The 10,760-nt window shown below is 40.4% G+C and overlaps 1 protein-coding gene across 1 annotated transcript; it reads left to right on the top strand.

The window, feature by feature from the left end:
- Positions 1 to 800: 800 nt before the first annotated feature.
- Positions 801 to 5,315, top strand: RPL34 (ribosomal protein L34). The gene is made up of 5 exons (XM_045470881.1): positions 801 to 849; positions 2,211 to 2,284; positions 2,368 to 2,467; positions 2,780 to 2,883; positions 5,191 to 5,315. Exons 2-5 carry the CDS (start codon positions 2,220 to 2,222, stop codon positions 5,273 to 5,275), a joined length of 354 nt encoding a protein of 117 aa, XP_045326837.1. The 5' UTR covers positions 801 to 849; positions 2,211 to 2,219; the 3' UTR covers positions 5,276 to 5,315.
- The last annotated feature ends 5,445 nt before the right edge of the window (positions 5,316 to 10,760 follow it).

Here is a 10,760-nt window from a genome sequence, read left to right as displayed (position 1 = left end):
CCAGACAAAGTGCTCTTTACTTTTTTGGAGGTCACGAATCCCTTTGACAATATAAAGAAGTCTAAGAATCCTGGTCTCAGAAAAATACACATAGGCACTTAATGTTAACTTTTACATGCTATTTCGGGGGGGGGGGGTTCCCTTTTCTCCTCCTTTTTAAGTCCCAGCTCAAATTTCACCACTCATGTGAAGCTCTTTGTACATAATCGTAAGATTAGCCACCATCTATTGAGCACTTGCTCTCCACAAGACCTGTGCTAAGTGCTTTAATTTTATTGTGCCTTTGATCATGACATAACTCATTTAAAGACTTGCTCAAAGTAACACAGCTAATAATTAGTAGATACTGGATTTAAATCCAATTTGTAAAGCTTGTGCTTTGAATGAATGATAAGTAAAAAAGAAGGGAAGGTTAAAGACAGCAACTCCTCAAAGGTCAACTAATAACAAGTGTCAGAATTGGGTTTTAAACCTAGGTCTAACTGCAAAGCTGGCGCCCTTTGGATTAAATACGTTGTAGCGCCCCTAAGAACGAAAAAGTTGATTTCGTCCCACCTCCGCCCTTTGCAGTTCCTTTGTCATTTGCATTTGTTTCTAGGGCGATTCCCAAAAGATCTTAAGTGTGGCTTTGTGGGTTGCTGGCTTGCATCCGGGCCCAAGGAAAGGCGGCACGTCGGTTGCCGTACAACGTGGCGGCGCTATGCATTTCCTCCCATGGAGGGGAGCTAGGTGGCTTCCGTACAACATGGCGGCACTGGTTATGACGTAACTTCCTGTCCGACGCAGTCCTATTTAACCTTTAAACTGGCAAGTACTTCCTTTTTCCTCTTCCGGGGACGGCGTCTGTAGGTATGGTTGCTTTTTCCTTTTCCCTGTTGCTTACTCCCCGTACAATCGGCCGCCATCCGGGGAGTTAGAGGAACGAGGATTTCTCAGGCGCAGCCTTTTGGACTGGCATAGGGATAAGGGTTCAGGAGGAAAGCTGGTGGTGAGCAGGTCCTCCGGCTTTTAGCTTCAGAGCGCCATCGATCCGGACCACCCCTCCCGAGCCGGGAATAGCCGGAGCTCATCACCTGGAACTTTGCCGCGTTCGAGGTCGCTTTTGGAGACCTACGAGTTGTGGTTCGGCTGATTGAGGCTGCAAAATCGCAGAACGTTTTCCTATTTTAACGCCCACGTTTAAGTGCGCCTGTAGTAGATGTTCTCAGGTTTTTGGGAGGACTGGAGACCAGGATGTTCGGGTCGTTGTTTCAAAATGTTTTCTTTTCCAAGGCCAATAGCAAGGAAGATAAAAATGTTAATAGGGAGTTTTCGGTCTTGGTTTTGGAGATGTAAACGGAACGGTGGCTTCTTGGATCTCATTGGCCTTCGGGGTCGCTTTTGGTGTCTTCATAGTTATGTTTCAGTGTAATGTTAGTAAAGACCTTGTAACAACAAAAGCAGGCTCTTTACTTTTGCATTGCATGTGATGAAATGATTACAAAGTTTGGGGTTAAAACTGAGGATTCAAGTCATGTTTACGTTTTCATGTTACTTTGAGCAGTTAAGTGAGAAAACGGTTCATAGGCATCCTTACATACCGATTTGCTCAGTGACATTCAGTGTTATTTCCAGTTGATTAAAAAAAATGCCATAATCCAAAGACTCTTTGATACAACTTAGCTTGTCACACATGCTACTTCGGGGCAAGACACTGAACCCTGAGCATCTTTCATGTGACAGGCATTGCACTAGGTTGGTCAGGATAGCTTCTCATTTGTAACTAATGACAGCTGTGTGAACTCCGTAAAAATGTAGAGACAAGGAAGCTAGCCCCTTGTGCTGTATAGCCAGTAGATGGCCTAAGTGAGGGTTCAACATAGATGCTCAGGTGCGCTTTTCCTTTAAAAACAGGGTTTCTTAAATTTGCCTGTTAGTAGCACTTTTCTGGACACGACTCCAAGCAGAATCAGACGTTTTGAGGAATACATCTGGTAAATTTTAACCAAGTGCCACCATTGATTACCATAAGGAAAACAAACATGGGTCTGTTAGTATTCTTACCAGGCACCTTTAAATCTCAGTAGTTTTAAAATATGGAATTCTTTTCATAAGATACTTTAAGGATTATTGTATATAAGAATATATGGAACGTATAAATTATGTGATGCTGTTTTGCTGTAAGGTTGGAATTATTCCTACAATGCAATTTCATTCCTTTCTTAATTTAGGCATTCAGAATGGTCCAGCGTTTGACATACCGTCGTAGGCTGTCCTACAATACAGCCTCTAACAAAACTAGGCTGTAAGTATTTCTAAAATTTAAAATACATATTGTCATTTACTCTGCAGAATGCTGAGCCTGTTCCCTATTCTCTCACTTTCTAGGTCCCGAACCCCAGGTAATAGAATCGTTTACCTTTATACCAAGAAGGTTGGGAAAGCACCAAAATCTGCATGTGGCGTGTGCCCAGGCCGACTTCGAGGAGTAAGTGATCCTTTTTGCTCTGAATAACATAAACAAGAATTGAACTAGGGAGCATTAGCATCTTGGTAAGGGATGGAGTGAAGGAGAGGTCACCACTAGGAAGGTTGCAAAGTACTAAGCATCCATGATCCACATTTGTCAAGAACGTGGACTTTTAAAGCCTATGATAAATACAGGGAAATGCCTTTCAGATAAAGCAGTATACCATTTCCTGTTCTAGTTTAGTGTTTATACTTGCCATATGTCACATCTAGTACAATTTCTGTTTCTGTTAAAGCATCACGAAATAATCTCAACATTGACTTTGTGCAGGTTCGTGCTGTGAGACCTAAAGTTCTTATGAGGCTGTCCAAAACGAAAAAACACGTCAGCAGGGCCTACGGTGGTTCCATGTGTGCTAAGTGTGTTCGTGACAGGTAAATATCACTCTTAAATGGACTTTCTCAAACGTGTGTGCATGTCTGTTACACTGAATGCTAATGATTATTAGAAGACTGGTGAAACGTAAACACGAGTAGCATATTTTAGAGTCCTTCCTAGGCTAGGGGCAATTGATACTGTACAAACCAGTAAAGATACTGGTTCACTTTAATTCAATTAGGATTTGGCGGCATCTTTATGCCAGATGTAGAAATTAAAATGACCTTGATTTTGTGGAGGAGGTAGATAAGAAACTATTAGTTTTTGGTCAGTCAGGTAGATGGAGAGAGGAAGGTCTAAAAAGTGTAGGAAGAGAATAACTATATGTAGTTCTAGTGTGGCTGTAGCAGAGCTTTGCAGGAGGTGATAGACAAGAAAGGTAGAAGTCACAGGTTACGCAGGCCCTTAAAAGACAGACTTTTAGCTTGATCCTAAAACATGTAGGAATTGATGGATTTTGAGCCGGGAGGGAGACTTTCGATGTGCCAGAACGAAAACTGCAGCAGGATGGATAGTAACCTCATTCTTTCAACAAAAGGTGAGTGCTTGGAATGGTTTTCCTCTTGGTGAAGGCTAAGGCAGTGGCACCTGCATAAGGACCTAAAGGCTGGTGGAGTGAGTTAGAGGAGAGGACAGTGTTCCAGGTCGAGGACTGGGATGTTGGGATATGTGAGAGAGTTGGTAGTGGCATAGGTAGAAGTAGAGCGGTGGAGTTTTTACTCTAAACGTCGTCAAAAGTCCATCAGGGACTGTTCTACTTTCTATGAAGGAAACAAGGCTTGTTGCTTAAATTCACACAGCCAGTGAGGAGCAGCGCTGGGATTCGTTCTAGGTTTTATTGAGACCCTTGATTTTAGCCTCACTGATATACATGAATTGCCTCTGAAGACCTGACTGGAAGGATTTGCAAGGAGGTTGGTCTTCACAAGTTACAGAGCTGCTTCAGAAGAGTTGGATGCCTCTAGTTTATTCAGCTAGTTCTGTAAAGTGGTCAGGCTAGGTTTCTAAACCAAATCCGACAACAAACTTGCAAGTTCCCTCTGCCTTTCAGGAGTTAATTTGTAGGGGGATGGTAAACATGTTACAGTAGTACAAATACATGGTAAATAGAACTTCCATGAAATACTGGAAAACTGAACTATGATTGAGGTTTGGAGGAGAAATTACTTTCAAGTAGTTGGGACTCTGGGAACGGTATTTGAGGTGGAACCTGCATGATAGGTAAATGTTGGTCAAGAGGTTGAAAGGGCAAAGAATATGAAAGAATGAGCAATGAGATTGGAAAGATATATGGAGGCGGAAGGGTCATGTGGTAGTTTTAAGCTGGTGGAGTTTGGCCTTTTACCAGTCTTTGGTTCCCAGACCTTGCTATACATAATCATGGGCACATTTATTGAAAGTCCAATTCTTCGGCCCTAGTTCTTGGAAATTTGGGTGTAGATCTACCGGTTGTCTATAGGTTAGTATTAGCTGTGACACTGACAAGAGTCTGATCTTTGAGTAAGTTTAGGGAATTTGTAAGGGTCCTGAGTAAAAGTGGCACCAGTCAGTTGTGTTTCTATAATGTGATTACATTGGAGAGATTTGAAGGAGTCCAAAATCCCAGGAATTTTAGGCCATATTATTAGATGACCAGGGTTACAAATAAAGATCATAAATGGGGAGGTTTTTGTGGGAATTGAGTGCTTTCTCTGTGGAGGTAGCTTTACTTTAACGAATGGTAGTTAGTACCTGCTATTTGCCAGGTCCCATGCACTGTAATAATAGTGATTGAAAAATGTACTTCCTCTCTAAATGGAGGTTCAGAGTACACACACTGCAACTCCTTCCAAGTTTAATCTTCATAAAAACCCTGTGAAATGGGTATAAGATTCTTCGTGTACCTTTTGACAGAGAAAGTTATTTGCCCAAGATCACACAGCTAGTAAGTAGTAGAGTTGACCCCAGGCTGTAGAAACTTTGCTCTTGATAAAATGCCTCTTGCCATTAGCTTTTAACCTTCATTTTGGTTTCCCATATGTAATTCCTTCGTGACTCAGAAGAAGAGGGCAGATACAGTTGGCATAGAATTGAAGGATTATCCTACTTAAACTGCCAGTGTAGAAAGGAGACTTTCAGCCAGCCAAACGGTTCTGGCCATCTAATTTCATCTCTTAAGTTTTTAGTCTGTACTGGTGGGTTTCATTTACTTTTCTCCGTATCTTCCCTGATTGCTTTACTCAATTCTTTTATGGTACTTTTCCTGCCTATTAAGTCAGTGGGTTTTATCTTAAACTGTATTCATTTATTATTTTTCTTTCTAGGATCAAACGTGCATTCCTTATTGAGGAGCAGAAAATCGTTGTGAAAGTGTTGAAGGCACAAGCACAGAGTCAGAAAGCTAAATAAAGAAATGAAGCTTTTTTGAGTAATAAAACAATCAAAGGCGTTTTCTGTTATTGCTGTTGTAATTTGTTAGTATACAGGTATGGTTTCTATGTGGTGTTTGGGATTCCGTGATTTTTAGTTGATTGCTTTTACTGAAAGACCATAATGGAGGCCAGTGATGGGTAGAATTTTTTGATAGCACCACTAGAACACTTGGGGAGGTTTGAGAAGAGTGGCTGTTATGTCTGGATGTTTCTTTTAATTCCGCTGCATCATTTCCATCCAACCTCCTTCAGCACCAAAACTCAAGATGGAAATTAAACAGAGTATATTGACAAGTTATTTGGAATAGAATCTTTTATACACCATTGTATTTAAACCCTCCATTTCATTAGTTCACTTCAGACCAAAAACGGTCTATTTTGGAGAGCTCAGAACTCCATATTCAGCAAATCATGAGCTCCACTCGTATACAAAAACCTCATGTCTCTGGTCTAGTGAAATTTAAATTCTAACTTAAATTGGATTTTTAATCCAGTCCAGAAAATTAAAATAACAGGCCTTAGTTACATTTATTCTTGGAAGCTCTGTGTATCTAACAACTCTTAATAAGTATGTACACAGTAATAATAGCTCATTACAGTGCTCAGACTGTACCAAGTATTTGTCTAATATTCTACATGCATAAGCTCGTTTGGATTCCCTTCCAAGACCATTTTTTCAGATCATGTCAAGCTTATTTTCAATCTCAAGGAAGAATAGAGAGCAGAGCCCCCAGGCTATTTGCACAAGCCAAGAAATCTGGAAGCCAGAAGAATTCTGTAAATTCTGACCCTTTTCTTCAATTTAGATGTTACTGTCCTGGTGTGGTTTAACTTTGATGGCTCATGCAGAGGAATGTTTTCTCAATTATAATAAATGATTCCCCTTGTAGGAAGGAAAACAAATCTTTCTGGCCTCTTAAACACTCATTGTGCCACACTGCCAGTTAACTTCTTGACAGACAACAGGTTTTAAACATTTTTGTAGAAGAGCTAGTAAGTAGTTAAGCTGCATAGGAACTCAAGAATTTAACGACAGTACTTGATAGCATCTCCTTAGTGGTGGCTAACACTTCAAACTGACCTTCATGTAGTCTCTCTAACCACTCTGACACCTACTTTATCCCCAGTTTACAAATGAGGGAACTGAGGCACAGAGGTTGTACGATAGTACCCAGAGTCATTTAAGTGTTCCCAGGTTTTTTGCAAGTGATCTACTTAGTGATTGGAATCAAATGACTGCCTTTTTCCGGTGAACACTACAGCATAAGCAGTGATCGCCGAGGCCCCTGTTGCCCACGTGGTCTCAGACAGTTGAGATCCGTTAGGCTTCCCCAAACACCTGCCAATCCTAAGGCTTGTTGAGCAACTGGGGTAACGGAATCACTTTGTGTAATGTTTAATCGCATAATAAGATTTCTGATGGGAATATAGCCGAAAAACATTGGATTCTGAGGTAGAGTAACCTCATTTCCCCATGACTCAGGCTGATGTATTCTGCAGCAACATGTTTGGTAATCCTGGGGTGGGTTTGGTATAAGAATGTACAAATTAGTACTTAAATTAACATTCAGAAACAATGTCTTAAAATTTAATTCAGTTACTTGATTGCTTTGTGAATTGAGTTTCTGAAAGGCTTGAGATGTAGCTTTTTCATACCAGCTGTGAGGGGACAGCCTCCTCATTTGCCAGCCCGCCAGGAGTTCTTCCCTGTCGGGGCTCTTCCCTCTACTACAAAGAGTTCCACAGGACAACCTGACCAAACCCAAAGACTAACCGATGAGGACTACCCAAGTTTCAGCAAAAGAAATGGGTTGGCAGAAATTTTAGACAGCTAAGCATTGAAGTTCCGTACTTTTTAAAGGATTTGTCAAGTGGTTTAGCCTTTTTAAAGTTTGAAACGTTTCCCTTTTATAAATGTCTTTGTAGACCATTTGGAAAGTGTGGAAAAACAGAATGGAAAAAAATGCCTTTTAATTTCAGTACACAGGTTATCTGCCAGTTTGACACGTTCCCATCTTGTTTTCTAGACCCAAGAGCCTTTTAAATCACAATAGGAGGCATACCATGTATATATATTTTCAATCCTTTTTCCCCACTTAACTGAAAAGATTGCAGTGGCTGCATGTGCCGTCAAATCTACGTGCCATAATTTACTCCCTTTCTTTTGAAGATGAAAGCTATTTCCAATTTTGCTCTATTTAATACTTGTGAGCATACTTATACATTTGATTCTTTTATTTATTCTGGTTGTTTTTAAATTCATAAGCTGGCACTGAAGTACAGCCCTTAAGCTTAGTTACTGGGGTTACAGGACTGTTTCCTAGGTATCTTAGGACACCTGCTCCGGCTGCTGTAACTAATTACCATAAACTGGGTGGTTTAAACTACATACCTATCTCAAGGTTCTGGAAACTGGCAGGTGCAAGATCAAGGTTCTGACAGATTCAGTTCTTAGTGATTCGTTCTTAGTTCTTACTGGTTAGAGTGCTGTCTCCTTGTATCCTCACATGATGGAGAGCAGAGAAATAAGCCCTCTTGTGTCTCTTACAAGGGCACAGATGCCTTTATGAGGGCTTCACTCTCAAGATTTAATTATCTCCCAAAGGCCCCCGTTTTTCATACCATCACTTTGGGGATCAGGGCTTCAGTTGAACGACTTTTGGTGGGGGGGACACAGATAGGCTAATGTCCATACGACTAATGATATGAAGTGTGCCTAATTGGTGACCAATTTCTTCACCTTTGTTGGGTTAGCCACTGAAGCTCTTGGCCACAAACTGCTTCCCAGCCTCCCTTTGCTAATGCTTCTCTTCATCTCTCCCTCTCATACTGCCCGGTCCAGTTTCCTCCCACCCCACACTCCAAGCAGACCGAGTTTGTCTTGTGTGTAGATCTAGAAGAGCCTAGAATTGCACGAACATAGCACCAGCTCTGCCCTAGCGACCAAAACGGATTCTGCTCTGTTCTGGGTTTTAACTTTGTAAAAAGCAAAATGAATCTTTTATTGAATCCAGTTCTGTGTGTGTGACTTAAGTATTCTTGACAGGTTCTTAAAAAGACATGTGAATGTAGTCAGTGGTTTCTTTTCAAAGTCTAGTATTTCTCCTTCCATGGAATTGCTTATAAATTCTATTAGAAGGATGGGGGAGGGGTGTCTTCCACCCTTAAAAACAGAAAATCTCCATATGTTTAAATAAGTAAATCTTAAGGTTATTTTCAGGAGCGCAATAACATACTTAAAGAATTTTTATCTTAATGATTTGGAGCTTGGGTTCCCAGACTTTTGAGTCCAGACTATGTCCAGCTTTAACTGTAACCCATATTTCTTATCACACCAATTAAAATCATATTCAATTCCTGCAGAATAAGATTGTGAAGCAGGGCTAAATGCTACGGTTTTTGTCTGAGTTGGATTACTTAGAATTTTTAAGAGTAAGGGTTTGGTCAGAATTTATAATCATCAGATGTTACCAACAGAAGCAGCAGTGTATGTAGCCAGCCCATTCTGGTCGTGAGAGCCAGTAGTGTGTGCCTTTCCAGCTCTGTGTTCATTGATGTCAGGTTCGTGCCTTGAAATTGGCATGGTGGGAGTATTTACACCTGGAAATCAGCAAATGCTACAAAAGTCCTTTTCCCTCCTCAGGAGCTGGATATTAAATATTACCAGCTAGCCATTGGCTATTACTCAAGTTATAGTCTCTTGTCACAACTTACATATGATGCTGTTGGTTCAGGAGCTCTACATATATCTGGTACATACTTAGTAATGATTTATGCTTTAAATTTTTCTGTCGTAAAAGCTTATTAATGCTTTGAGTCCGTGAATATTCTGGGATTTGATTTCATAAAATACAAAACAAAGCTTTTATTGAATCCATTTGTGTGAATGTAGAGGAAAATAATTAAAAACCTTGCAAAGGTGCAAATTTCATCTCTTTAAACAACGAAAACTAGATGTGATAAACACTACTATAAACCAGGAGTAGGAAAGTTAAGACTATCTTCATGAATGTCGTTTTTAAGGGATGAGACCCACAATAATTCTATATCAAAAGATGGTTTCTGATTTCCAAAATATTAGCATTCAATACTCTTTTGACTAAATCTTAAGTGTTTCTGGTTAATTTAAAAGATTAGATTATATAAATATTTTTGCCACTACATTTATATTCTGTTACAATTTGCTTTAGCTTTCATTCATTCACTCAGCAAATATTTATTAGAAACTACTATGTTCCAGAAATTGTGCTGTTGAGTAAATAGTAATACAGTAGTCAACAAAGCAGACTCTTCCCGGCTCTCATGGCACATAGGGGAGACCATGTTAAATGAGGATACAAATACATTTAAAAAAAATTTTTTTTTCCCAACGTTTTTATTTATTTTTGGGACAGAGAGAGACAGAGCATGAACGGGGGAGGGGCAGAGAGAGAGGGAGACACAGAATCAGAAACAGGCTCCAGGCTCTGAGCCATCAGCCCAGAGCCTGACGCGGGGCTCGAACTCACGGACCGCGAGATCGTGACCTGGCTGAGGTCGGACGCTTAACCGACTGCGCCACCCAGGCGCCCCACAAATACATTTTTAATTGCACTCTTTGAGATAAGAATCATAAAGGGAAACTACAATGTTGTGAAACAGGCAAGAAAGAAAACTCATGGGGAGTTGAAGTAGGTTTTTCTGAGGAAGTGATGTTTAATCTTAAGATAAGTAGATGTTAGCTGGGTGACAAGTAGGGAGAACATTCCAAACAGAAGCGCCAACATGTGTAAATGCCTTACTGTCAAGAAAGAGATTGTAAAAATAAAGTAATTCCTGCAACCCTATTCACTCTCAGTATTTACAGCCAAATAAATGTGATATGTATGAACAAATTGTTAATCACTAAGAGGGAACTCCCTGTTAGTACATAGCTTTTGGTCCACCTATGTGTCCCCAGAGCCAAAAGATGTATGCTACCCTTGCTTCCTAAGGGAGACCAGTGAAAGGAAAGCTTTCCTAAAGACATACTCCTCTGCACTAGAGGATATTTAAATTATGCACTCCCCTCTATAATTTAGGCATCAACTTACTATTAAGGAGGAAAGGGATCAAAATTATTGACTGAATTCCCCTAATACTCATTCAGCTTCTGTATTTCTTGGCCTGTGCCATAGCCTGAGGGCTTTACTGGCTCACATGCGTGCTCTCTCTCTTGTTTCTCTCTCTTGAGTTGGGAATAAGCTTACGCTTGACATTCCTGAAGAACGAATGGCCTTGAAGAAAATGCAAATGCGTATTGCATCTTAACATAAGTTGTATAAAGATTTGGTAAGCTATATATGGTCTCTGATGCAACTACTCAACTCTACCAATAGCGTGGAAGCAGCCACAGACAGTACCTGAATGAACAGTCCTGGCAATGCTCCAGTAGAGTTTTATTTACAAAAACTGATGTTGGGTCAGATTTGGCCCACTGGTGG

The sequence above is a fragment of the Leopardus geoffroyi genome, chromosome B1 (genome assembly GCF_018350155.1).
Source record: "Leopardus geoffroyi isolate Oge1 chromosome B1, O.geoffroyi_Oge1_pat1.0, whole genome shotgun sequence".
Taxonomy (NCBI): Eukaryota; Metazoa; Chordata; class Mammalia; order Carnivora; family Felidae; genus Leopardus; species Leopardus geoffroyi.
This window is presented reverse-complemented; position numbering and strand designations above follow the sequence as displayed.